Source organism: Callorhinus ursinus, unplaced genomic scaffold (assembly GCF_003265705.2).
Source record: "Callorhinus ursinus isolate GAN/ISIS: 27379988/994484 unplaced genomic scaffold, GSC_fseal_2.0 scaffold8, whole genome shotgun sequence".
Taxonomy (NCBI): Eukaryota; Metazoa; Chordata; class Mammalia; order Carnivora; family Otariidae; genus Callorhinus; species Callorhinus ursinus.
The window spans coordinates 72,749,342-72,776,442 of NW_027397070.1; the positions used below are offsets into that span (position 1 = coordinate 72,749,342).

At 67.1% G+C, this 27,101-nt stretch overlaps 1 protein-coding gene across 2 annotated transcripts; it reads right to left on the minus strand.

Annotated features, from left to right (window-relative positions):
- Positions 1-3,544: 3,544 nt before the first annotated feature.
- JAG2 (jagged canonical Notch ligand 2) lies at positions 3,545-27,095 on the minus strand. Of its 2 annotated transcripts, XM_073895959.1 has the most exons (26): positions 27,071-27,095; positions 26,532-26,876; positions 19,333-19,390; positions 17,490-17,741; positions 17,287-17,347; positions 13,517-13,647; positions 13,296-13,415; positions 12,977-13,090; positions 12,650-12,763; positions 12,397-12,510; positions 12,264-12,310; positions 11,997-12,167; positions 10,982-11,132; positions 10,721-10,873; positions 10,495-10,608; positions 10,206-10,319; positions 10,016-10,129; positions 9,728-9,844; positions 9,262-9,289; positions 9,091-9,176; positions 8,572-8,685; positions 8,347-8,462; positions 7,692-7,940; positions 7,102-7,233; positions 5,342-5,498; positions 3,545-5,074 (listed from the first exon to the last, which is right to left on the minus strand). In XM_073895959.1, exons 2-26 carry the CDS (start codon positions 26,862-26,864, stop codon positions 4,584-4,586), a joined length of 3,651 nt encoding a protein of 1,216 aa, XP_073752060.1. In that variant the 5' UTR covers positions 26,865-26,876; positions 27,071-27,095; the 3' UTR covers positions 3,545-4,583. The 2 variants fall into 2 exon arrangements, with proteins under 2 accessions (XP_073752060.1, XP_073752061.1); XM_073895960.1 differs by lacking the exon at positions 12,397-12,510.
- Positions 27,096-27,101: the final 6 nt, after the last annotated feature.

The following is a 27,101-nucleotide window of genomic DNA, read 5'->3' on the forward strand; positions in this document are numbered from 1 at the left end:
CGGGCACCCACCCGGGGCCTCACACCTACCCCAGCCCCCAGTGCACACCTGAAGCCCATTCCCTCCAAAGGCTGCCCTAATCCTATCTCCATTTTCTCTGGACTGCACAGCGTTTGGGTCCTAGACGCAAACGAGAGGGACACAAAGACTCTGCTGGGCCCATGCCACCTCCCCAGCCCCTGGCTGGGACCAAGTCCAAAGGTCCTGGCTGGGCTGTCAACTCAGGGGGGTCCTGGCCCCCAGGGCCCATGCCTCTGAGCCTTGTGCCCCAAAGCCCACTGTCCACCAGGCCTTCCCAGACCTCTCTTATTGACACCCCCCCCCACAGATGGTGGACAGCTTCTTCAGCCAAGCCCTCGGGCCAGAGCCTCACGCCTCTCCCGCCCAGCTCTCCCGGACCCGCCAGCCAGGAGGGAGAGATGGGGGGCAGTGGGGGAGACCAGCCACCGGCAGGAGCACAGCAGGCTTGTGGGAAGGCGGCTGTGCGGGGGACCCGTGCTCAGGAGGGCCCCACACTGGTCCTGCACTTTGCATCCTCCCAAGTAGCTGAGCCTCAGCTGGGGGTCTGCTGACAGTGCCCACGGCCACAGCTTCTTCCTGCTCAGCCAGGGGAGCTCCCGAACTGGGCACCGACCTCGGTCGGGGTAACTGTAGCCTGGCATCTGTGAGCATGTTGTCCTCGCTCTGAACTTCCTAATGCAGCAGCTGCCTCTCTGGGGGCTAATTACCTGCCCACCCACCCCCCGGAGAGCACAGGGTACCGGCCAGGGCAGGACAGAGGGGCCTGACCCTGGCCATAGCGTCCTGGCCTCAGCTCAGTGGCACGAAGCACAGAGGGGGCTGGCAGGGTGAGCGGCACTCTGGGATCCGTGGGGCAGGCGGCAGGCCAAATTCCCGGCCACGATTCACAGCCACACCAAGAGCAGGCCTGGAGAAGTGTGCGGGCAGCCCTGCCACCTGCCCCTGCCAGGCACCAGGTTACCCAGCCAGGCCCAGGGGGGAAGGAAGGAGAGGACCTGGGGCAGGGGGCAGGACTCAGGCAGCAGGCTCAGAGGAAGGGCCAGGCTGCAGGGCTGGTGCACACCCATGGGCACCAAGGGCACAGGTGCATCCACACGACCACTCACTCCCATGACAGTTGGCCTCCCAGAGCGGGTGGCAGCCTGTGAGCCCAGGACCCCAGGCCAAGCCTGCCCCTCAAAGTTATGGGGGGGCCTCCCGCTGACACCCCCCCATCCCCACCTCCTGGGACTGGGCTCTGCGCGGCCTCAGGACAGCCCTCCGGGCTTCAGCTGCCCTACTCCGCTGCTAACGCTCTTCCCACCTTTGGTCGCTCTGGACCGCATCCCAGGGCATTGTCTCGTGGCCTGTCTTCTGGCTCATGAGCTCTGTCCACCACAGGGGCTCAGGGCGGCTGTCCAGTTCTTAGTCTGGGATGGCGCTGGTCATTTCTAGGAGTTCCACGTGGTTCTGTTTCAGATCTCCTAGGTGGTTTTTTCTCTTTACTTCTTTTTTTAACACTGAGAGAGTATGTATTTGCCTATGTACCCAGAGGTCTGGCCCCTAAACTTAAACACCAGCACAGAGCCCTGGCCCTCCTGGCCATGGCTGCTAGAGCAGTGGAGCCCGGAGCCCAGGGCTGGGAGGCCCTGAGCCGGCAGCTGCCAAGGGCAGCAAAAGGTGAGAAGATGGGAACCGGCCACTCACCCTGATCACAGAGGCGCCATGGCCAGGGCCCACCACCAGACTGAAGGGTAGCCAAGCTGGCATGCACACCCGTGGGAGACGTGGAGGTCTGGTGCCATGGACTGTGGGCAGCGTGCCCGCCCCGGAGCCAGCTAAGCAGTCAGGAGAGAGGGGCCGGGGCCTTACCTGCCCGTGGGGCGTGGTGGTCCAGGCGAAGGCAGGCACCATCAGTGTGAGGACTTCCTCAGGGGTGGGTTTCTTTTGCACGGCGCATGCTCCCCCACTTACCAGCTGCTCAGAGGCTGGTGAGTTAGGCTTCGTGCGTGGGGGTGCTGCAGGTGCAGAGGAGCTGAGTGCAGGGGGATGACCGGCCCCACCCAGGCTCAGGTCTTGGCACAGGTGCTCATTGTCTTGGACGCACAGCCGGCCGGGCAGGGACAGGTCCAGTGGCCACAGCCCTGCCATCTCCTTGCGCGGCGCCGCTAGTGCAGACTCGGACTGTCAGGACGATGCAGGCCGGGGGGGCCAGAGGCAGATTCTGCATGGTGCCCGTGGCAACCCCCCATCAGGGCTGTGGAGGGCGCAGCTCCTCGAGCAGCGGGTGGCACGGGTTGTAGGTGAGTTCCAGCTCCCGCCAGAGGCCGCCTGAGGCCACATGGAGGCAGAGGGCCCGGCGTCTCGGCGGAAGGCGACCCAGGCCGCCTCCTTCCCTTCAACACTCCGCCGGGCCGCTGCCCCGAAGCCTGACCAGGCCGCCACCGCCTGGTGGCGGATCTGCCCAGGCAGCGCTCTATCCCTTCCCTGACCCCTCCCAGACACAGCCTTCCCAGCCTGTCTTGTGTGAGCACAGTGGCACGTGCAGCCTGTGCCTGCGTCCGAGCCCCGGCTGCACCCCACGTGTGGCAGGCTGCTTCCGCCGGCTCGGCCTGCCATGCCCGCCCCCATGTGCACAGGTTTGCACTATGCGGCCTGGTCCCTGACCCTGAAAAGCGACTTCGACACATTTAGAGATCTCAGACAGAGCCATCTGTGCTTACTTCTACCAGGCACCGAGAGGCCTAAGCTAGGTGTTTGCTCTGGACTGGCCAAAACCGCGCCTTCCCAGAGACAGGCGTCCCACCTGAGCCAGCGGAACAAGCCCCTGGAGATGGGCAGAAGGAGGGCTGCAGCTGCCCCGCCCCCTTCTGGAGGGACCGCTGCTCACGTGGCATCTGGAGAGCCCGTGATGAGACTGCAGGACAAGTGTCCCGAGCCAGGTCTCCACGCAGCTGTAAATGTGCGGCCCCTCACAGCCCACCCCCGGGCTGTCTGCAGCCATGTCCTTGTTTCTTAACAAACGTCGGTCTTGGTTGGCTTTGTTCCTTGACTTAGTGACCACCTGCCCCTTCGAGGGGGAGCAAACAGCGTGTGCAGGACACTCGGTAGTCATCTGAGTCAGCCTCCCACAGCCGGCCCCGATGTGTCCCGCCAGCCAGACGAACGGTGGCCTTCAGCCTTGTGGTTTCGTTCTCTCAAGGCTTGACTTGGTAATTTCCTAAAACTTTGATAGCTTTTAATTAATAAGCAACTTTAAGCTGTTTTATAAAACATTTTTTTATAGCAATTTTTAGTCGGGGATGCAAAGCACCTCCCTCCCCCCACTTCCCGGACTGTTTCCGCCAAGCCCGTGTCAACCACACAGGATAGCAATGCGTTCCTGGCCTCGGGCACCCAGGGGCGGCCCCCAGGGCCCGCCGGCCATCTCCCCACCTGTAGTCACCATGGCCACGTGGCCCAACACACAGCCTGCACCCCAGCCTCCCTGCACGCCTCCAAATGACAAGGAACAGCACCAAAAAGAACAAGGAAGGCCAAAACGTTTAAGTTATTAAATCAAATATACAGAGTGATTCATTTAATATGTACATATTTACAAAAACGCACTTTCACGAGGAGGGGGCCGGGGCCAGCAGGTGGGCAGCGGCCCGGAGCCCACGGCAAACGCTGACAGTTGCAAGGGGAGGGTCTGTGTGAAGGCACTTGTCACGAGCTTCGATACTGCCCCCGTCCCGGGGAGAACAGAGCAGTCGGGAAGGGCACTTCCGGAAACACAGTTGAAAGATCTCTACAGTGGGTGCTCCAAGCGGGAGCAGGCAAGGACAGCGGGCAGAAGGGACCAGCCAGCGAGCCGGCCAGGGTTTGCCCGCGGGCCTCGGGCCATGCCAAATACAGCGGGCCCCTGCAAGAACCTCAAGCCCCACTGACCACCACAGGTGCCACCAACAGCCACAGGCCATGCCACACTCCACAGGTCCCACCGATGGCCATGGGCCACACCAACAACCGTGGGCTATGCTGTCAGCCACAGGGGGTCCCACCGATGGCCACGGGCCACTCTGTCAGCCACGGGTCCCACCAATGCCATGGACCACGCCAGTAGCCTTGGGTTGTCCCACCAAACGCCACAGGCCACACTGACAGCCACGGGTCCCACCAAAGCCATGGGCCACGCCAACAGCCACGGGTCCCACTGGCTCTTTGGCCTGGAGCCACTGAGAACGCCAAATGAGGAATAATGAGGAAGATTCTGTAAACAGTGCACCACCTCTGGCAACAAACAAACAATCTGGTGAGGACACACACACCCTTTGCTCTCTCCTGACACGCGAGTGTGACACACAGAAACGTTACAAAAATAGCAACTACCCGAGAATACTCCATTGTTTCCCGCCTGACAGTCCTCGAATAATTTATACAAGGTCAAAGAAACGTAGAAAATAAACATTTGTTTTTGGTTTTTGGTGTTTTTTACACAAAATAAAGAAACTATGCACACGGCCTCGGCCTCCTACGGTCCGGCGGGTGGTGTGGCGCCCGGTGAAGGGTCCTGGGTCCCGTCCCAGCTGCTGGCCCCTGCCCTACTCCTTGCCAGCGTGGCGTAAGTCATTGATGCTCCTGACCGCACGGTTGTCCACTTTGGGGCCCGAGGCCCAGCAAGCCGGCCTCCCGGGGGTGCAGCTAGAGTCTTTGGTGAATTTGTGCGAGAGGAACTTCTCGGCCTCCAGGCAGTCCTCCTCACTGCGGCCGGACTCCACCTCCTCCTCCCCCGCCCCTTCCCTGGGGCCTACAGGCCCGGGCAGCACCTCGCCCACCCTGCGCGGCGGGGCCGTGAAGTTCTTGCACGGGTAAAGCACATCTTTGTGGCCCCCACACAGGCCTCCGCCACCCAGCCGCTCGATGGGGTTGCGGATGGGGTTCAGGGGGGCCCACTGGTTGTTGGCACTCTCCTCCCGTGGCAGCCGGCTCCTCTCCCGCTCTTTCCTGCGCTTGCGGGTCCACCACACGCAGATGACCACACACGCCAGACACAGCACACTGAACACAGCGCACAGCACCGGCACCAGCAGACCTGGGGGGGGGCATGAGAGGGCTGGCCGGGTGTGGGGACCGGGCACGTGCCCACACCTGGATGCCCCGTCCTTTGGCTCCTGAGGAGGAGGGACCCAGGGGAGGGACCCAGGGGAGGGGCCGGGACGGTAGGTGCCACGGGCGGCCACCGGCGGGGGCAGGGCGGAGGACCTGAGAGCCCCCCGACACCTGCGCTCAGCCTGGCCCTACTGCTCTGAGCCACGAGTGCCGGAACAATTCCCACTAGGCCCCCAGGCCCCCTGCTCACCCACGGAAGAGCCACCCACGACGACGGTCTCCACTTTGACCTCGGTGACGGCCAGGAGCAGTGAGCTGTTGCCCCGCTGGGTGATGGCGGCCACAATGGCGTGGGCTGTGCTCTGGATCAGGCTGCTGTCGGGCAGGTCCCTCGCAGGGCTGAAGGACTATGGCAGAAGACCGCGCTAAGAGGCCCCCACTCACTGCAGGAGCTGCCTGCCCCACACCCGGACCAGGGAGCACCGAGGCTTCTCGTGGGGAGACTCGCCGGAGGAGAGGCCTGCAGGAGGCCTGCCCCCAACCACACGGTTCAGGGGAGGCCGGTGTGGCCTGGCCCACCCTGACCCCCTTGCATTTGGGAAGAACGCAGCTGTCCTTCCCAGGCAGGCACCCGGCCCCAGCAGGCTGCACCCAAGGGCTCCAGGGCTCTGTACAAGCTCACCACCCCCAAAATCTGCCTCTGCCTCAGTGGCCCCTGGCAGCCCAACAGCAGCAAGCGGCCGGTGTCCTGAGAATCTGCCCTCCCTTTCGCCCTTCTCTCCCTGCACTTCCCCAGGGCCCAGCCTCGTGACACTCACGGTTACCCGTTCACACCTGATACCCACCCAGGGCCCAGAGCAAGGCCCCGAGGACGCCCACTCAGCCACATGGATGTGGTCCGGACCCCACATCCCAGGGTGACCCGAGCCAGGGGCACCCTTCCTGCACAGACACTGGGGGATACAACACAGGCGGAGCAAGGGGGCCCGGTGAGAACGAAGCATCACCACCTAGAATCTCACCTGGCCCAAGCATCCACCCGCCTCTCCGTCTCAGCCCCCTGGCTCGGGCTCTGGGTTCCAGAAGAAGGCTCCCACCCCCACAGCACTAATCCGGGGCCTACAGCCTCCCTCACCCTGTCCAGGAGAAACCCCACTGCTATACCCTACTGCGGCCCACCCTGGGCCCCGGACACTGGCCTTCCTTCTCCGAGAGCTTCCTCAGCCTCAACTGCTGCTGCCTGGGGGGCCTCCCACAGCTCCAGAGACCCCTGCCCAGAGCCCTGGCCTCCACGGCCTCAGACCCCAGACCTGAGAAGGGGTGGGAGCCAAGTCCGATGTCCCAGCCGCCACTCCATCGACACTGCCTCTGAAATCCCTGTGCCGGAGAGCCAGCCCCCGGCAGCTCCAGTGACCTGTTCCTGCGGCTGAGCCAGGCCTCCTAGGACCTCCCCCTACTGGCACCTCCACCCGTAGTCTCCCTCCATGCCTCGTGGGGCACCGCCCCTCACCCGCAGATAAGCTTTGTCTGCCCTCCGCCAGTTGTCCCAGACCCTTCGTTTCAGATGGGACAGGGGACCTGACCCTACACCCTTGCTCCCATCTCTCGAGAAACTGACCCCACTGACTGCCAATAACCATCTCTGCCAACCCAGAGCTGCCTCCTGGTCCTCCCTGCCCCGTCTCAAACATTCCTATGCCCCCTCAGGCCCTCCTACCTCTGCCTTCCACCCCCTGCCAGGCTGGCTGTATGTGCTGGCCCCACTGAGCTGTACACGTGCCCAGCCTGGTCCCACCAGCCCCCGGTGAGGGCACAGGGTGCGCCGGTCCCCCAACATACAATCATACTGGAACCGAGGCCTGGGTCCCTGGGTCACCCTATGCCCCCAAGCACCTGGGGACAAGCCTGGCCTGGGCCTCTGTCCCCAGCACCTCCCAAGAACTGAGACAGGATGGGACACTGGAGAAGGGGAAGTAGGCAAGAGTGGCCACCTGTCAGCCCAGGACTCACCACAGCCACCTCGACCGCACTGGCCCCTGAGGACGGCCGGTCACAGAGCAGCACCAGCAAGTGGTCCCGGGCCACCGCCCTCGTGGCCGGTAGGGCACGGATCCCAGAACAGATGGCGCCCACCGTGGTGCCCTGCACAGGGACGAGCAGCACGTGAGCGGGATCCTAGGGGCCGTGGACCTGAGGCTGCCCGTCACACCTTACGGCCCACGAAGAGCAGGCCAGGAATGCAGGGGGCCCAGGAGGGAGCTGACTTCCTAGTGTGCTCCTGCACGCCCCCCCAAGACGCAGACCGCCACCACCAGTCGGGGTGGGTGGGGCCTGGAGGTGCCCCCACTGCCCGGTCCTCGCTGTCCTGCCAGAAAGAGCTCTACGCAGGCCCGAAGGGGGAGGGGGCAGGGGGCCTCACCTAGTGCTGAGCCCTCCTTCCCGGACTCCGAGTGCTTACTGGGCTCAACCCTCCCTCTCGACCCCACAAGGCCAGGCTCCCTGAGCAGTTCCTCAGGCCATCTGAGTGGCCGCTCTGAGAACGGATGGAAGCGCCGGGGTTCTGCAGACACTCAGTGTGCCCACCATCTGGGACCACTCACCTGGGGCACCTGGTCACGGTTGAAGTGCAACGTGAGGCGGGCACAGTTGTTGTCCAGGTGGCTGGAGCGCGGCAGGCACAGGGTGCTGGGGAGCAGGGGCTCCTCGGTGCCACACTCCCCCCAGGCCGCGCAGGGCGGCTGCAGGCACTGGCCCGGGGCCTTCTCTTGGCACCGCTGCCCTGGCGGGCACTGGGCACTCAGGGTGTCGGGCCGGCCGGCCAGCAGACAAGGCTTGCGCCCACACCACACCTGGGTCAGGCACACACATGGGACAGACGCAGGCACACGCAGACGAGGACCCACAGACACGCACGGGCACCACGCAGGAGAGAAAGACGCGCTTGGGGTCAGCAAGGCCCAGGGTGCCCTGACCCAGCACGGCCTCCCAGGACGGACTCAAAACCACAACGGACCCCCCCCAGGGCAGGGGTGGCGCGAGGAAGGACAAGGCGAGGCAGGGCCCCTGCCGGCAGCTTCAAGAGCCTCAGCAGGCTGTTTCCCCAGCTACACAAGGAGAAGGGCCTGCTTGTGCCCCAGGGCCCTGCTCCCAGGAGGCCGCGCAGAGGCAGCGGGCGCGTCTCTCCGCAGCGCCCAGCGGCAGCCCCCCGGCGTCGCAGGCAGGGCGTGGCGGGGTGGCTCGCGGGCGGCCGCTCACCTTGCTGCATTCCCGGCGGCCGTCCACGCAGCGGCAGCTGTTACAGTCTTCTGCCCAGGAGCTCCCGGGCGCGAAGGGCACTCCCTGTGACCAACAGGGCCTCCCAAAGCCAATCACTGTGGGGAGAACGAGGAGGGGGGCATCTGCAGGCCGGCCCTGGAGACCAGGTCCTCCCCACGCCCCACCAGCACGGCCCCCCCCCCGGGCGCGGTGCCCCCCACCTACCATCCTGGCACCGTGGGCCGGTCCGGCCTGGTGGGCAGCTGCAGTGATAGCCGTTGATCTCGTCCACACACGTGGCCCCATAGGCACAAGGCGAGGACTGGCACTCGTCGATGTCTGCAGAGAAAGCGCCCGGCTTAGGGGGCAGCGAGGGAACAAATGCCCACACGCAGGGCCCAGAGGATGCTCGGGCCAGGAGCAGGAGACCCCTGCAAACCAGTGGAGCCCCCGACAGCCCGGGCCCTGGTGTGCCCCCCGGTGTGCCCCTCAGGGCCTCTGGGCCAGCCAGCACCGGCTCTGTCTGTGGTCGAGGGCGTTGATGAGCACCTGCCCCTGTCCTCCACGCGCCTCTGGCACAGGGTGGGCAGGAGCCTCCGGGGAACCCCTGCCCTCACAGGGCAGCCCCCAGCTGAGCAGAGAGAACTGCTGGCGAGGCCCAGACTAGCAGGCGGGCTGGGAGGAGCCCCCAGGGCTGGGCCCCGCGGCACCCCCCTCCCTGCCCAGGCGCCCCGGGCCCCTCACTGATGCGGCAGTCGGGACCCGCGAAGCCAGGAGCACACTCGCAGCGAAACCAGTTGATGCCATCGACGCAGACGCCACCGTTGTAGCTGCAGGGCAGAGAGCAGGTCTCAGGGAGGCCCCCCCACAGGCCGAGCTCCCTGGGGTCAGCCGGCCTCCGGGGCCGCCACTCACCAAGGCAGGGGGTTGCAGTCGTTTGTATCTGCGTGTGAAAAGAGAGAGAAAGGCTGGCACCGCATCCACCCACCCAGCAACCCCTGTGCCAGGCCTGGGGGGCACCGTCCACGCCAGCCCACTGACACTGGGTGGGGAGGCCAGGAGCAGCTAGCTCCAAGAGCACGGGTCACGGGGGTGCCTATCCTGGAGAATGCAGTCCATTGGGAGTGGGGGGGCCGTGAGGGAGATGAGGAGAAGTGTGGCTTCGTAGCCAGCGCCTGGCACGGTGATACAGGCCAGGACTCACCAGGAGTAGGGGTGAGGCTACAGGGCTGGGCACGGAGGTCCTGGGGTACAGCGGGGCTTTAGCGGACAGGTGCAAGGAGCAGGACCAGGGAGCCAGGTGACGAGGCCCCAGCTCCTCCCCACAGGCCTGCGCCCATTCCCCAGGGCCTCCCTCTGCAGCCCCCACCCGCAAGCTCACTGTGCGTGCAGGTGCGGCCCTCCCAGCCGTCCCGGCAGATGCAGGAGAACGAGTCCCCGCTGCCCACGCACGTGCCCCCATTCACGCAGGGGTTGGGCAGGCAGCTACTATTCTTGGCTGTGAAGGGGGAGGAGGAGAAGAGAGGCTGGTCGTCGGCCTGCGGGCAGGTGCCGGGCCTCCGATCAAGACCCCGAGGCGCCAGGGCACGCGGGGCCGGGGCGGGCGGCCGGGCAGTCCGGGGAGCGCAGTGCCCGCCCCGCCCGCCGCCCTCCGGGCCCGCTCACGCACCGATGGTGCAGGTGCTGCCCTTCCAGCCCGGGGGGCAGGCGCAGCGGAAGGTGTCCCCGCTGTCATAGCACGTGCCGCCGTTGCTGCAGGTATACGCGTCGCACTGGAACTCGCCTGTGGGCACACGGCCGCTCAGTGCGCAAGCCCAGGGCGGCGGGCGGCCCGGCGCGCCAGGGCCCGGAACACTCACGCGAGTGGCAGGTCTTGCCCTTCCAGCCGTCGTCGCACGCGCAGTAGAAATCATTGACCAGGTCGTAGCAGCGGCCGCGGCTGTGGCAGGGATCGGGGAGGCAGTCGTTGGGATCTGGGGGCGAGGACGCCGGTCAGCGGGGTCGCCGGCGCTCAGGGAGGGTGTGGCCGCGGGGAGCGACAGAGGGGCGGGGACACCTGCGAGGCACCGCCCCCAGCCCAGGGCCCTTCTGGGCACAACCACCTGGAGCTGGGCACGGGGACCGAAGGGGCAGCGCAGGCCCACTCACTGGTGTCGCAGAGCTCGCCCTCCCAGCCGCTGGGGCAGAAGCAGCGGAAGGCGTCCACCTCGTCGATGCACGTGCCCCCGTTGCGGCACGGCTGCCCCAGACAGTCGTCGATGTCTGCGGGAGGCGGCGGTGAGCAGGGCCGGGGGGAGGGGGGTGGGGGGGGGTGTCCCGGCCGGCCTGCCCCGCGCCCCCCCGCCCCCCCGCCGCGCAGCCCTCGGCCACTCACTCTCATGGCAGTAGGCGCCCGTGAAGCCACTGTCGCACACGCAGGAGAAGTTGCCCCCGGGCAGGCTGACGCAGTGTCCGTGCGGGCCACACACGCCCGAAGGGGTCACGCCGGCAGCTCGGGGCCCCGCCTCAAACCCGCAGCCGTCGATCACTGCGGCACATGGGGCGGGGTCAGCGCGCCCCGACGGCTGCCGGCCCCGCCCCCACAGGTGCCGGCCCCGCCCCCGCCCCGCCCCCCCCGCTGCAGGCCCCGCCCCACCTCTGCAAGCCCCTCCCGGACACGGCTCTCTGGGCACAGAGCAGTTCTTGCCGCCCATGTCGTCGGGGCATGCGCAGTAATAATCGCCCTCCAGGTTGTAGCAGCGGGCCCCGTTCTGGCAGGGGCTGGGCTCGCAGAAGTCTATATCTACCTGTGGGGCGGGAGCATCTGTGAGGGCCAGAGGGACTGGGAGACAGCCACGCCTGGTGTCCCTCCGAGGAATCCTGGAGGCCCAGGCCCCCGCCCAGTCTGCACACCCAGGCCTCTGCTGCCAGAGCCTGTAGGACCGCCCATCCGAGACTGTCCAGGCCCATCAGCTGGACGGAAACACCTGCAGGCCACCAGGCCCCTCCCGCCACCGAGGCGGCCCACTTCCTCTGCCTCACGAGGCGGCATCCGGCCTTCGCCCCTCCTGCTGGCAGGAAAGCCAGCTCGTGACCCCCTCCCCAGCCAGCACAGCCACCCTGAGCCCAGTCTGTGGGGCTTTCCCAAAAGCGTCCCCACCAGGATCCACAGGCCCAGGAGGAACTTCTACCAAGGGCCCCAGGAGGCCTGCCAGTCAGGAGGCCTGCCCCTGGTGCCCCCTCATCCCCAAAGGCCAGGGCAGGTCAGAGGAAGATGGGGTCATGAGGCACCAAGGAGCATCACCAACCCCTACTGGGACACACGTGCCAGTGCGGCCCCACACACCCTTGGGCACCCCATCCCACCCCAGGGCCCTTCTCTGACGCTGCTCACATGCTCTACTGCATTAAGATCCTTCCGGCCTCCTGCAGCCAGCTGACCTGCCCTGGCTCCTGGCCCACCCCATCAGGAGGCACGCGTCATGACAACAAGTGACCCTATGACCCCCCACCCCCACCCACCCAGGGCTCTGACACCAGGTCTCCATCCAGAACCGAGCCCAGGATACTCTGTAAGGCCCACCCCGACTGCAGCCAGTCCCGCTTGCTGGGGTGGCCTGGGGACGACGGTGCGCCCCTGCCGCTCCTGGGGCAGTGGCCCGGGGCCTCACCTCGCATAGTGGCCCGGAGGTGCCCTTGGGGCAGTGGCAGTAGAAGCCGTCCACCAGGTCCTCGCAGAGGCCGCCACGGCAGGGGCTGCTGGTACATGAGTTCAGCTGCAGTTCACAGTGCCGGCCACCGAAGCCCCGCGGGCACACACACTGGTAGCCAGGCATCAGGTCCTGGCGAAGGGTGAGGAAAGGCCGGGGGGGTGAGTCTCAGAGCACCCCCCCGGGGCAGCTCTCACGCGTGTGCAGGGCAGGGCAGCTGTGTCTTACCTTGCAGGTGCCACCATGCTGACACTGCCCACGGCAGTCGTTGACGTCTGGGGACAAGGGGCGGGGTCACCGACGGGGTCCTTGCGCTCCCCAGCCCGGCCCACCCGCCGCCCGCCCACCCGCCCATACTGACTGATATGGCAGTTGACGCCCTTCCAGCCCGGAATGCAATCACAGTAATAGCCACCAATCAGGTTTTTGCAAGAAAAAGCATTAAGGCACGGCCTCCCTTCACATTCATTGGCGTCTGTGAAGGAGACAATGGGAGCGAAGGGGCTCAGCCCCACCTGCGCCCAAGCCTGGCACCCACAGCCCCAGCACCGCCAGCAGCAGCCGCCACATGCAGAGCAAAGTCCAGGCACATGTGTGCCCCACGCAACCCTTACCCAGCTGGCAGGTGGCCCCCACCCACTGCTCGGGGCAGATGCACTCGAAGCCATCCACCTGGTCCACGCAGGTGCCCCCTGCTGCGCACGGGTTGGAGGCGCATTCATCGATGTCTGCGGAGGAACACAGCAGGAGGCGTGGGGGCGTGGGCCATATGGGGAGCCGGGTCCGTGGGGGGAGGCAGGGCCGTGCGCCTGTCACTCCTGCCCTGACTACCAGCCCCACAGCTACATTTGTGGAGTCGACCACCCTGCCCCCTCCCCACTCCCACACCCCCTCAGATGCCGGGCTGGAGCCCCCCCAACACTCATGGGAGTGAGACTCACCAAGTGCACAGGTGGGTCCGCTCCAGCCTGATGGGCAGTGGCATTCAAACCCGGAGGGCACCTCGTGACAAGAGCCCCCATTGGCACATGGGTTGGAGGCACAGGCGTGCTCAGCTGCATTGGGAACCAGAGGCAGGGGCGGGGGTTGGGGGTGCAGCAGCACCGGCTCCCCACCTTTCCACAAGTGCTCCTCCCCAAGCCCCTTGAGGCCCCAGGGCAGGGGCCAGGGAGTGCCCACTGCACCAAGAGGCCAGAGACATGGGGCCCTGCCAGGCTCCCTGGGCACCAGCCCAAAGCCAGTAGCTGGCCGCCGACGTACCCCGCTCACAGTTCTTGCCCGAGTAGCCGTCGGGGCAGGCGCAATGGTACTGGTCAGGCTCGGCGTTGATGCACGTGCCCCCATTGGTGCAAGGGTGGTGGCTGCCACAGTAGTTCAAGTCTGGGGGCAAGGGTAGGGTCCTCAGATGCCGGGCCCAGCCCTCGCTCCCCACCTTCCCCAGAGGGCATCCTCTTTCGGGCTGGCTGCCCGCCACCAGCTACCTTTGTTGCAGAGTAGACCACCCCAGTTGGTCTCACAGTTGCACTGCCAGGGGTCCACGCAGCTGCCGTGCACACAGCCAGGGTACGGGACACACTCATCACAGAACCGCCCCTGCCAGCCGTAGCTGCACCTGCAGGAGGCCCGGGAGTGTGAGGCCTGCTGGGGGGAGGGCAGACTCCAGGAGCCGTGGCTGCCGTGAGGGTGGCTCGGGACGCAGGCGCGGAGTCACGTGGGCCTCCCCCAGGGCTGGCGGCCTCAGCCTTTGAAGCGGAGCAGGCCCTGGGCCAGGCGGGGGTGACGGTCCCGCCAGCCAGCCCGCACCCTCACGGGCACTTCCAGGCCGCTGGCCTCGGATGGCCGGCCGCAGCTGCCCAGCCACTCCTCCCTGAGCTATTTTGGGACTCACCCCTGAGCAGGGCCCCAAGAGCAAGCGCCGAGAAAGGAAGGCCCTGCCGGGACCCCGGGAACAAGCGTGCCAGCCCTAGCTTGCCAGGTGCCACCAGGGCTGGGCGGCACCCGGGGCCGGGCAGGCCGGCCAGACATCAGGAGAGGGCTCTGGGCTCAGCCCCAGCTCTGAGACCTCAGGCACCGTGTGTGACCCCACCTGGAACCCAAGGACAGTAACTTCTCTCTCCCCACGGAGCCCTATCAGGGGCCCACCTCACAGATGGGGACACAGAGGCCCACAAGCTGCATCAAGCCGGCTGTGCAAGAGGCCCATGCAGGGCCATTCCTGCCCCAGGAAGAGTCACTGCTCCCTGGCAAACGGCCTAGAGAGGCCTCTTGGCTCCAAGGCCACGACCCCAAGGCCTGGCCCTGCCTCCAGCTATGGGCCAGGACTCTCTCTGGGAAGTCCTTCAGGAGGAGGCAGTCGGCTGGGGCAACAAGGGCACCTGGGCCACTAATGCAGGTCCCCCTCCAGGTGGGGCCAGCCTTCCACGGGCCCAGAGCTCAGCCCGACTGGGGGGCACTGCTGTCAGGAGAAGGAGCCCATGGTCCCGCAGTGGACTCCCTGGGGACAGCAGGCTGCCCTCCAGGCCCTGGACAGGCCCCCCAAGGGCCCCTTCCTAGAACTGGAAGGTGCTGAGGAACAGGACTGTCATCTAGGCCACGTCCTTTCCATGCGGGCACCTGCTGTGCGAGTTTATTTCTGTAAAGGAAAGAGCCATGGCCCTTCCTGGGCTGCCCCGAGCCCCACAGCCAAGGGCTGCTGACAGGCTCAGCGGGCAGGCCCCAGGGAAGCCCAGGCTGAAAAACGGCTCCACCAGCCCGCCCCAGACATTCGAGGAGGGGCCACGCACACAAGGGCTGCGCATCCCCACCGGGAACCCTCCCTCCAGGTGATGTGAGGGGACCAAGGCTGGGGGCGGAACCGTGACAGGCCTTGGGTCACCCACCAGGAAGCCACGAGGCCAAGCACAGCGCCCAGATGCCTGTGGTCCCGAGGATGTGTTCTCAGCCCTGGGTGGGGCAGCCCTCACCAGGCCCCACCTCCCCAGCCTCCCTGGCCTGTGGCTCCAGAAGCCCAGGGAGGAGGCGGCAGGAAGGCAGGGCCATCTCCGCAGCATCCGGTGGGGGGTGTCCTGTACTGAAACCTGAGCCCTGAGCCACTAGCGGCAGCTGGGCCTCACCCTTCGCGGTGGGCGGGGGCGCACCTATGGCACCCCACCGTCCACACCAGCAGGGGAGAGGGAGGAGGGAGACCCACCTCTCTCCCACCTTCCTCCCAGCCTGGCTGCTTAGTCAGTGGCCCTCTTGGCTGCAGAACCAGCATCAAGGTGGTGCGTGGCACTAGGGGGCAGGGCAGACCCAGCCCCTCCGCACTCACTGCCCCGGGGGCCCGTCTGCCCAGAGTCCCCAGGCTCATAGTCATCACACAAATCAGAGGGCAGGGCCGCAGGGGATGGTCCTGCTGCAGGCATCCAGCCAGCCTGGTACCCACCTCTGCCGCCCAGGATAGGATGCTTGGGGGTGCCTGCCCCCCAAGACATGAAGCCACCCTGGGCCAGGCTCCCACTAGGTGCCCCCTTACCCCTGCCATGCTCCCTGTACTGCCCAGAGGCCCAACTTGTCTGAGAGATGGCAGTAGGGTCAGGCAGGGACCCCCTCCCCACTTCCAACCTCTGCCCTTGCTGGCAAAGTCTGCTTCCGCCTCCCTGCCCCGGGGCTGGCCAGGCTGCTCTTCATGCCACCTCCTAGGTCAAAGCCACCACAGGACACGCATAGGGGTCCCCGCCCCTCCCTTCCTGTCTCCCGAGCCAGCCAGCTCCCAAACCAACACTGGCTGACCCCGGGGCAAATTACTTCGCTTCTTTGGGTTCAATGTCCTTGCTGCAAGATGTCCATGACAGCAAACCCACCCCCCAGAGTGAGGTCCTGGGGTCAATGAGCCCCACGGCTGGGGCAGGACTCCCTCGCCCCTCCCTGCTTGGCTGACAGGTTGCAGCCCCTCCTAAGGATTCACTGAGAGCATCCACCTGTCCCCCAGGCCGCGGGCCACCCTTGTGCATCCCTGGAGCCCACCCCGGCTTCCACACTGTACCCCTCACCTGCTCCAAGCCCAGCGCCTCCAGCTGCCCGGCTCCCCTACACCCCCCAACAGGCAACAAGCTCACCCACAGCTCCCAGCCCCCCACCCTACCCAGGCCCTGCTCAAGGTCTCCAATGGTTTCCCCTGCCGCAGGAGACACCCAGACCTCTTACTCTCCTGGTGCCCCCCACCAACACCCAGTCCGGCTTTCTCATCTCCCGGTGACCCTACAACCCCCAGCCTGTCCTTTGTCATCTCCCGGTGTCCCTACAGCCTGTCCACGTCATCTCCCAGTGACCCTACAACCCCCAGCCCAACCTGTGTCATCTCCCAGTGACCCTACGACCCCCAGCCCAACCTGTGTCATCTCCCGGTGACCCTACGACCCCCAGCCCAACCCGTGTCATCTCCCGGTGTCCTGGACCCTCAAGTCATCCCGTGTGTGGGCTCCTTGACTTCTCCTCTCCATCTGCCCCTGGCCTGGGGCTCTAAACCCTGCCTGTATGCCACCAGCTCCCCACCGTGTGTCTCGGGTCCCACTGATCCTCTGCTTTGGCGGTGTCTCCCAGGACTGAGGACACATGACCCCCAATATCACCTCCCTTGCTGTGCCCTGCCTACTCCGCTGAGGCCATCTGGCCTCAGTCATGGCACCTCTGCTGTTCAGCGGCCCTGGCAGGAAGACTTGGGTTCCTCCCTGCCCCCCAGCTCGTCTTCCCAGCCCCGCTTCAAACCCACTGCAGGATGCCTGTGGGTCCGCCCACCTCCCCATCTCCTGCTGGTCATCACCCACCACCTCCCGGCCCTGCAGCAGCCTCCCAACTTGGTTCTTCCCACATAGCAACTGCACTGTCCTTCCACCCCACCCCTCCAACGCTCCTCTTCTTTCCTGGGTCCCACTCCCACACTCGGCCTCTCTCTGTCCCCGCCCATGACATGAGCCCCCATGCCCTCCGTGCCTCTTGTGCTCTGGGCACCCGTCTCTGGGCAGCTCCTGGCCCCAAAGTTAGGTGGGATGGCCCGGGCCACCCTCCCCGGCGCCTTGCTGCACCATCCCGAAGGCACTACCTGCATCAGCACCACCCAGGCGCCAGGACAGGTGTCTGCCTGTGCTGACTCTCAGCGGCCGGAGCAGGGAGCCCCCAGCAGGGCCAGGTCCCTGACGTCCAGCTCAGCCTCAAGACCCGCTTCTGCTGAGGGGGCCCGCGAGGGCAGGAGAGGGGCCAGCGGCGCACTTACCTGCACTCCCCGGGCACGGCGCAGCCCCCATGGAGCAGGTTACATCCTTGCTTGCACACGGCTGCGGACAGAGGGGGCCGTGTGAGGCTTCCGCGCGGCTGGCGGGGTGGCCCCCCCCCCGCCCGGTCCCCCGCCCCCCCGCGCCCCTCCCCCGCCGCACCCCCGCCCGGCGCCCCGCCCCACCTCGCGTCCGTGCCGCTCACCCTCCCTGCACTCCTTGCCCATCCAGCCGTCCATGCAGGCCTTGTTGCCGTACTGGTCGCAGGTGTAGTGGCCGAAGAAGTCGTTGCGCGGCCGGCAGAACTTGTTGCAGGTGGCGCTGTAGTAGTTCTCATCGCAGCGCACGCGGATCTGCAGCTCCAGGTGCGCCACGTGGCCGCTGAAGTGCAGGCTCTTCCAGCGGTCCTCGGGGTTGATCATGCCCGCGTGCGACACCCGCTCGATCAGCAGCTCCTCTTGGGGGGGCAGCAGAGTCAGCCGGGCCAAGGCCACCCTTCCCACTGGGGCCACGGCAGCGGCCGGCACAGAAGGGCTGCTGTGGCCAGGGCGGACAGGCCGCGGAGCCGGGGCAGCAGGGACACTGGCCGGGCCAGCGCGGGGGGTGCAGGGCTATGTACAGACCGCGGGGGTGCACTCGCGGGGCTGCCCTCCCTCTCCCTCAGCTGCGACTCCCTGTCCACGGAGCGCTATGGCCCGTCCTCAGACAAGCCACCTCTCGGCGCCGGACGCACGTGGGACCCGTGCTCCAACAGCCCCGCCTCACTTCAGAGGAACCCGCTAGAGGGTGAGGGGACAGGCTGACCACCCTGGGCACACACGCTCTTGAAACCATTCCCAACGCTTCCCTACCCATTTGGGATGTTGCCGATAAAAGGCCGAGGAATGCGGGCCACTTCAGCCTCCCGCAGCACTAAGCAGAAGCCCGGGGAGACCACCCGCTCCGGCCCGCCCTTGGCACAGCCTCGCACCCTGCACCCGCCCCCCCAACCTCTCTGGCCCAGCTGCCTGGCTGGCTGTCCTTGTACCCACCTGGCCCCTCTGACCACTGCCCCCCGCCCGGCCCCTCCAGGCCCCAGCATCATCATCAGCGGGGCGTGGGGCTCAGCCTGCCTCGGCATCCACGTGACACTGTCCACGAACACATCCATCCCTACGGTGGCCCCTCTGTCCTGCCAGCTCCTCGGGCTGTCCCTGACCCCTCTCTCTCTCACAACATCTAGCCCAGCAGTAAGCCCCACGCCTCTGCCTCCAGAGTGGCCAGAGCCCCACTCACGCCACAGGCTGCCCCTGGGCCCAGCACCCCACTGCCTCCTGGAGGCACAGCAGCCTCCACACCGGCCTCCATCCCAGCCCTCCAGTCCACCCTGCATGCGGCAGCCCGAGCAGTCCAGCCTCCCGGAAAAAGCCAGCATCCTCACGGTGGCCCACGCAGCCTCTGCCACCTGACCTTGACCTCACTAACCTCGTCACTCCCCCGCCACGCAAGCCCACGCTGCTCACAGACACACCTGCTCGCTCCTGCTGCCTGCACTGCTCCTCCTGGTTTGTCCACGGAGACACCCTCTGCCCTGTCACCACAGGGCCCAAAGACCCCCATGCACAGGCTGGCCAGCCAGCAGGTGAGCCTCAGGGAAGGGCCATCGAGCCCCACATTCCAGGACAGGCCGGCAGAAAAGGGGCCACAGAGGCGGAGAGTGCCTCAGGGGCGCCCAGTCCACCATGCGCCTGACGTGGCCCCAGGAGAACATGCTCATCAGGAGAATTGCACAGATGAAGCCAAGACTGGGGTTGCACATACAGGCACAGCTCTGCAGATCACACACACAGCAGAGCTTCCGAGCAGCCAGGGCAAAGAGGGAAACCACACACTAGATCCTTGGGGGTGGGCGCAGCCTTCCTGGGACCTGGGCCCTTGTCCCCAGCAGGCAAAGGACCAGGAATCTGGCCACGTGCATCTCTGTAGCTGTAGGCGTCAGCCTCTCTGTGCCCTGAGGGGGGGCCTGCAGGCAGAGCCCACCCCAGTCACCCAGCTCCCAGCAAACTCACCATCTGGGGTGGTGTCATTGTCCCAGTCCCAGGCCTCCACAATGAGGGTGAAGGAGCGCTGCAGACACGGGGAGTGGGCAGTTAGGTTACCAGCAGCCCCTGCCTGCCCCACCTACCACAACCCAGCCTTGGCCACCACCCCTCCACCATGCCCCCTCGCTGCCCCTGGGTGGGTGAGGGCTCCTCCTCCTCTAGGCCCACCCCCACCTCACCCCTCTGCCCTGAGGAGCAGCCTCATGCCACATCCCTACAGACCCCAAAATGACCCAGAGGAGGAGGCTGTGCCTCCATGTGACGGAGGCTCTGGGCACTTGAGGTCCTGCGGCCCCAGCGGCCCCCACCTAGCCGGCTGGACCGGCTTGATCAGCACACAAAGGGAGAATGACCGAGGCAGAGCAGGGGACTGAGGGCCCGCACAGCCCAAGTGAGCGGCCACAGACCGGGGTCCCCTAGGCGGCCTGGGCCTGCAGGATGGCCAGTGGGAGTCCCCCTGGGCACCTCACTGGGGCCTGGAAAACGTGAGGTCCTGCTGCTAGCAGAGACTCAAGAGGATCGAGGCCCTGTCACCACCCCAGCTGCCCCCCCCAACACTGGGCACCCAGGGACGGAGGGCAGAAGGCACAGCCACCACAAGGCCCCTGACCGGCCCATGCTCCCATGCTGCACCCAGGCTAGAGCAGGTGCCCAGTTCAACGGCGCGCAACCCACAACCCTGCCTCCTCCTAAGAACAGAGGGGCGGGGAGGGGCCCTGGCTGTGCAGATGGGGAAACTGAGGCCCAGGGACTCCCCGCTCCCGCCTCCCAGGACAACGTGAGGGGGTAACATCACCAAGCAACCTCAGGACCACCCTCCCCGTGAGAGTGACCAGAGCCCGCAAACGGCCCCGCCCTGGTCACTCACAGGCACAAGCTCTGGCAGGAGGGGCAGCCTCCCCTACGTGAGCCGCTCAGCCCTTTCCGACCAGCCGTGAGCGCGCTGGCCACCCCTCCATCCGGCCCTGGCTGCCCCGGGTTGGGGGCCCACAGCACAGGGCTACCTGTGTGGCCACAGGCTGTCTGGCTTCCCACCCAAGGGGGGACCGCCCCAGCGAGGCCAGCCTCATCCCCGCCCTCGGCGCCCCCCATCTTCTGGCCCTTGCAGTATGGCCATGCCGGGGAAACCATGCTTCACAGCCGAGAGTCGAGTGCTGCCGCCGGAGCCGCTCCCCGAGCCCCACAGCCTCCTGCTGATGCCCAGACCCAGGCCTTCGGGTCCTGCCCTCGGTACACTGCAGCGCAGACAGGCCCCGGCCTCCCTGTACCCCGGCCCCACACTAACCACACCCACAGCCTCTGGGTATCCAGAGCACGGCCCTCCCTTAGGGACCCTCTCCTGGTCCCCACCCCAGGCCTGCGACTGTTCCCGCAGCGAGACAGCCCCAGGACACACTGGCCCACCCTCAGCTACGCGGGGCCGTACCTTCACTGCTGACCCTGCCCTGAGCACAGCCTCCCAGATGCCCCCGGAAAACCCACAGGACCTCACAGCCACCCGGGAGCCCAGGCGGGAACCCAGGGCCCATCCGCAGCCTTCTGGAACACTCCCTGCCGTGTCGGGCTGGTCCAGGCTCCTCGTCCCACTTCTCGAGTCTCCGGTAAATGCATTCCCCTGGCCACAGCCAGGCCAGCTCCCTGCGGCCGGGGGGCCCCGACGGCCCCCAGGGCTTGCCTTCCTCCCAGCCCCGCAGCCCCTGCCCTGCCTCCCCCTCGGCCTGCCCACCCTGCCCCTGGGTCTTGGCACACACGGCTCCCTCCCTGTGCCAAGAAGGCCTCCCTCAGGCCAGCCTTCCCCGCCACTCCCGCCACTCCTGCTGACAGCTAGAGGGTCCAGCTCCTTCCCAGGCCCCACGGCATTCTTCCACTCACGGAGCGAGCACCAGGCGCGGCTCTGTTAGTGGATGAGGCAGCGGGGACCCAGGGGTGAGGTGCTGCTCTGAACAGGGGTCAGGGCCTGGGAGAGGGAGAATGCACTTGGGACAGGTGGCACAAGCGTGGCAGGCCCACGGGGCTGGAGGAGCAGGGACGTGAGGACGGAGGGAGCGGGGCAGATGGCGCACGGTCGCCAAGGCCGAGCCGAGTGGGTGGCTGCCGGTGGGTCTGTGAGGCTGGGCACAGGCAGGCGCAGGGGCCGCGGGCTGGGCACCAGCGGGACAAGCACCTGGGCTTCAGGTGAGTGGGGAGCTCCTCCTGGCTCCCAGGAAACCCCATGCCAGCCACTCAGGTAGGATTACCACCACCTTCGTCCGAGCCCCGGGCTCCAGTTACCTGCTCCCACAGGATGCGCACCCAACCCGCCCACCCCAAAGGGCCCCAGCGCCCGCCAGCTGGGCTCCCCACACGCAGACAGCAGGAAGTCATCCAGGGAGAACCTGAGCTGGCAGGCGCACCTCCCCCAGCGCTGGGCCCCCAGCCTCCTCTCCTCCCACAGGGCCGGCCTCCAAGACTCAGTTTCCCCGATGCAAATGGCAACCTCCCGTTCCTGTGCTTCCTGACGCGCGTGCCTCGGGCCAGGACAGGGTTTTGTCAACCCAAATCCCCAGACGGCAGGAGAGGCAACAGGCCTGGGCTGGAGGCCTCTTCGGTGTCCTGGGGCTCCAGGGATGGGGCCGGGGCAATGAGAGCGGAGCGGGGACGGCTGAGGGCATCCCTAGTTAGCACCCAGAGGAGCTCCTCCCGGGCCAGCCTCAGCTGGGCCACCTGCCTGCCTGGCCGAGAGGCCCGCCGGGCGAGCTGGCCTGAGTCCCTGAAGGCCCAGCCGCACCTCTTCCGGAGAGACTGCCCTGACCCACCTGCACCACAGAGGCGGACCCCCAGCCTGACCCCCAGCCCAGACCCCCGAGGCCAGGTCCGACGCTTCACGGAAGACAGCAGCGCAGCCCGAAGACACGCAGATGGTACAGGGCGGGCCTGGGACCTGTGCACCACACCCCAGGGCCTGGGGCGCGCCATGGCCAAGAAGGCCCAGCACAGCCCCCGCTGCCCACTGCCCAAGCCCATGGGCTCCAACCTGGCTTCCTCCCACAGCATCCCGCATCAGCAACCCAGCCCCCCGCAGAGCAGAGCATGGTGCCCGGCGCCAGGAGCTCTAAGCACAGATACATTTCCTGAAACCTGAGCCTTGGAGAAGCCAGGGCCTCTGCCGCCATTGTCCCCGGGGAGAGGGGGAGGGGGCCACCTCCCCCCAGGGCTCGGCAGGAGGAATGGATCACACGTCCACCCCATAGAGGAACCCAGACACCCACACTCCACACCAGAGAGCAGCCAGGGCCTTGCCGGGTGCACCCATCCTCAGCCCAAGATCTCCCCATGCCTTGTCACATGGACCCTATAGGATCCCTGTAGCAAAGCCCACAATCTGCTGATACTACGCATACCTTCCTCACGTGGGGTCCTGGGGATGGGGACCCTAGCTCACCTGGGGTCTGAGGTTTAGGAATGGGGACCCCAGCTCACCGGGGTCTGGGGATGGAGACCCTAGCTCAGGCGTGGAGATCAGAGATGCTTGTCACCCAGCCTGCCCCCCTGCCCACCCCATCTAGATTACCATAGAACAGCTGAACGAGGCCCTAAAAACCAGTCTCTCCCATAAAGCCCCTGCCACAAACCCTCCAGCATCCCTGTTGTACTGCAGCCTTCCTCCCCAATCCACCCCCTCCAAGCCTAAAGACAAAGCCTCCAGTCCGTTTCCAAGCCCTCCACTGGCTAGTGCAGCCCCTCCAGCTCTGTCCTGCTGCCCCCACACCAAAGCCTCAAACAAGACTCCGGACACCAAGCAGGTGACGAGGCGCAGAGTGGAGTGTGGCCTGCTGAGCCTCAGCCAAGCAGGACTCCCCGCCCCCTCTGGGATGGCATGGGAAGGATGCGTGCAGGGGCCCCAGTGTGCCCCAGGGGTAGGGTGAGGTAGTGGGGTGGGCACCAGGGCCCATCCTGCCCTGAGCTCCTTAGGAGGGGCGGGGAGCACAGGCAGGATGGAGTCTCACACCACCAAGGGCAGCTCAGGTGCCCCTGGCCGCAGACCCCAGCCTGGCCCATCTTGGGCTGGAAACTCACAGCTGACAAGCTCCTGGGGCCACTGGCCACAGGAGAGTCAGGCCCTGTGTTCACAACCCACCAGATCCTCCCTAACTGCCCAAAGACCCCACACACACCCCAAGCACGGCCCCTAACGGACTCTGGCCTTCCGCGGGACACCGATGGAAGAGGAGGCGAGGCGGGCCAGGGAGTCAGCCTGGGGGCTTCCCCAAGGCCGAGCCTGCACCCCGCAGCCCTGCCCCCTTCACAAGAGCCCACCGTGGCCCCATTTCACGGGTGGGAAAGCCGGGCCCCAGAACCTGCTATGGCTCAAGGTCTCGGGTGGCTGCACTGTCAGGGTCTGTCCACACACACAGCCCTCTCCTTGAACCCATGGTGCACACCACAGGGGACACCTATGGGCGGGGTCCCGGGGTCCTGGTAGCCCGAGGCTGGCCCAAGTAGGAAGGGGTGAAGCTCCTGCTGGCCCCTCCCTCAGGACGGGGCCCTGGCTGCCACACTACCCCCCATCAGCCAGCCCCTCGGAGTTCACCACTCACAAGGCGCCCCAAACCCTCCACTGGCTACCTCCCACACCCAGAGGAAGCACACACACACGCCTGACCAGACATGGTCTCCACCCTGTCACCTGCTGCCTAGGCACCTGGACCTACCTATGAGGGCTCACTGTATTCCTGGGGGGCCAGGGGGAGGCGCAGCCGCCTCCCCACCCCCAGGCTGCCTCTCAGCAGCTCTACCCTGACCTCCCCAGCTCCAAAAGCCTGGGCCCGCTCCTCTCCAAACACGGAGCCTGACCCCAACCCGGAACCACACACCTAGACAGCAGAGCCCGTGCGACCAGGTCAGGGAGCAGAAGGCTTCAGGACTGGCCGAGGGCAACTTGAGGGGGTGGAGGTGCAGAGCCCAGGCTAGCTCCTGCCCTCCTGCCTCCAGGGGTGTGGACAGGGGGCAGGAGGGGCCGCTTCCCACGCCCTTCCACAGATGCCCCTCTTCCCGCTCCGGCCACTTTCGAGGCCCTCCCCCCACCTCCTACTCCCAGAGTGCAAGCTGGTCCTGGGCCGGAGCCCCCCCCATCCCCACCCTCCCCCATGAGGCCCAAATGTGGTTTAAAATGCGCCCCAGCTCACAGGACGGAGCTGGACTTGCAGCAAACCGAGGCAGCGTGGCCGCGGGGCGCGGAAATACCAGGGCGCTGGCATCACAAACCAGCTAGGCACCCAGCAGCCAGGCTGCGCCGCTGGCGGGGAGCAGAGAGGCCGAAGCTGCCCCCCAAACACACAGCTGCCCCACGGCCTGCCTGGGGCCAGGACTGAGCCCCCTCCTGGGAGAAGCAGCAGGAGGGGGACGGGTGCGGTCCCAGAAGCTGCTGCCCAGGCTCCCCGGCTCCCAGGAAGGTGAGGGCCTGCCCTGTCCCGTTCCCCTCCCCCCCCCCCCCCCCGGGCCAGCCCGTGGGGCCAAAAGCCGTGAGGGGCACGCGCTGGCCCCGCCACATTCCTCCCAGCCTCCCTGCCCCCACCCCCAACGCTGCCAACTCGAGCAGAAAACACATCCTCAGGTAGCGATTTGGAGCCACGCTGGCTCAGGCCCAAGTGCAGATGACAGGCTGCGGGCTCTGCTCAGACCTGCCTGCTGCACCCCTGTGGGGGCGAGGGGGCTGAGCTTATCCGAACTGCCTGGGGCCCTCCCAGGCCTGCCCCTGCCTTCTCCATCAGGGACGCACTTCCCACCCAAGGTCCCGAGGTCAAGGGAGACCCCAGAGGCCAGCCAGGCACGCAGGGGCGGCGCCCAGGCCAGAGGGGACCCTGGCCAACCTCCCCATAGCTCGGAGCTCAGAAAGGAGCAAGGATGGGGTAGGGGGCAAAGCCACCTGGCCTAAGCTTAGGAAAAGGTGTCTAGCACAAGACTCAGAGCCAGGGTTGGGTCAGGAGGGCCCAGCCCCCCACACGGTGGGTCCTCCTGGCCCAACCTTGGCCAGCTTGGCCTCAACTCCAAGCTTCCCCGGGACCAGGGCACCAGGTGGACACGTTCCCGGTGCTCCCCGCTGGCTGGTCCTGCCACAGTCCTCGGTTAGAAGGTTGGGCTGCCAATCACAGCCTGGCATGCTATTCCAGGCCCTCCCCGCTCACAGATCCTCTCCCAAGCCCACCCCAGCCGTCCCTGGCCAGTTCCTGCACACTGGGGTACCTCTCCAGGGTCTTCTCTCATACCTGCCCCACCCAGACTTGCCGCAAAAACCTCGAGCGAGGGGGAAGGGGGCAGGCTCTGCTTCACAAAGTGGGGACCACCTCAGGCATCCGGAGGCCTTGACTGGCCCACCCAGATACTTGGGCACATCCCCCTGCCTGTCTGCCCCAGGACAGCCCACAGGGCTGGGCCACATCCCTCCCAGCATTCCCAAGCCCATGGTTCCCGCCTGCCTGGCACCCACCCCACAGCCCCCTCAAAAAAAGAACAGACAAAACCAAAAGCCTACAAACGGGTGATACCATATAGAAGATCACACCAAAGCCCACTGTCTCTTCCCTGGGGCGGGGTGAGGCCGGGCGGGGGGTGGGGGGAGGGTCCCGGGCCGGCAGCAGGGGGTGCGCCAGCACTCGCACACTGGGTCCTCCGGGGCCCAGCTCCCCGGGCGCCAGCCCGAGCTGCCCCCCACCTCCACCCTCGGGCATCCAGGAAACAGCAGGGCGGGCGAAGGCTGGCCACGGGCCCGGGGCGGCTCCGCCAGGGCCTGCCCAAGACCAGCCCCAGCACGCGCGGCGCACATGCCTCCGCGGCCTGCCCGAGCCCCGGGCGCCGCGCCTCGCCGCGCCTCGCCTCCCCCCACCCAAGACAGACACGCGCAAGGAGACGCAGGCACACGCCGCGGGCCGCCGCAGGCCGCCGCGCACGCGGGCCGCGGCCACCACCCCCAGCCCCGCCCCTGCCGCGACCCCCGCGCGCCCACGTGGCCAGGCGCGGACCGAGCCCCACGGAGCACGCGCCCCAGGCCGGCCCGCCGCGCGGCGCCCCCTGCCGGCCCCGCCCCGTCCGGGCGCGCGCAGTCGGCAAGCAGGGCCCGGCCGCAGGTGCCGGAGGGGCGGCGGGCACCGAGGGAGGGCAGGGCTGGGGCGGGGAAGGGGGGCACGTACCGGCCAGGCGAACTGGAAGGGGATGACGACGAGACCGGGGTCCTGGTCGCCTCCGGCCCGGGCCCGCGCCCGCGCCCGGTCCCCCGCGGCGCCCGCCGGCGGCAGGTAGAAGGAGTTGCCGCCCAGCACGGGCGTGGCGCCGTGGCCGTAGCTGCAGGGCCCCGTGGGCGTCACCTTGGCCTGGTACTCCTTGAGGCACACGCGCACGTACGTGTCGCACTCGTCGTGGCCGCAGCCCCCCGCGCGCGTCGTCCGGCCGTCACAGCAGGCGCCGCTCAGCAGCTCCCCGTTCACGTTCCGCAGCGCGCTCAGCTGCAGCTCGAAATAGCCCATGGGCCGTGCCGCCTAAAAATAAGGCAGAGGGAGAGCGCGTGGAGGCGCGGGCCGGGGTCGGGGAAGCCGGGGCGCCGGGCTGGGGGACCCGCCCAGAGCCCCCGCTGCGGCGCGCAGCCTCGAGGGCTGCGAACGGCGGCGCCCGCAGCGGGGCCGCCCGGCCCCGAGGGGCGGCCCGGTGCGCCCCGTCCGCGCCCCCCGCTCACCTGCACGCAGAGCGCCAGCAGCAGCAGCAGC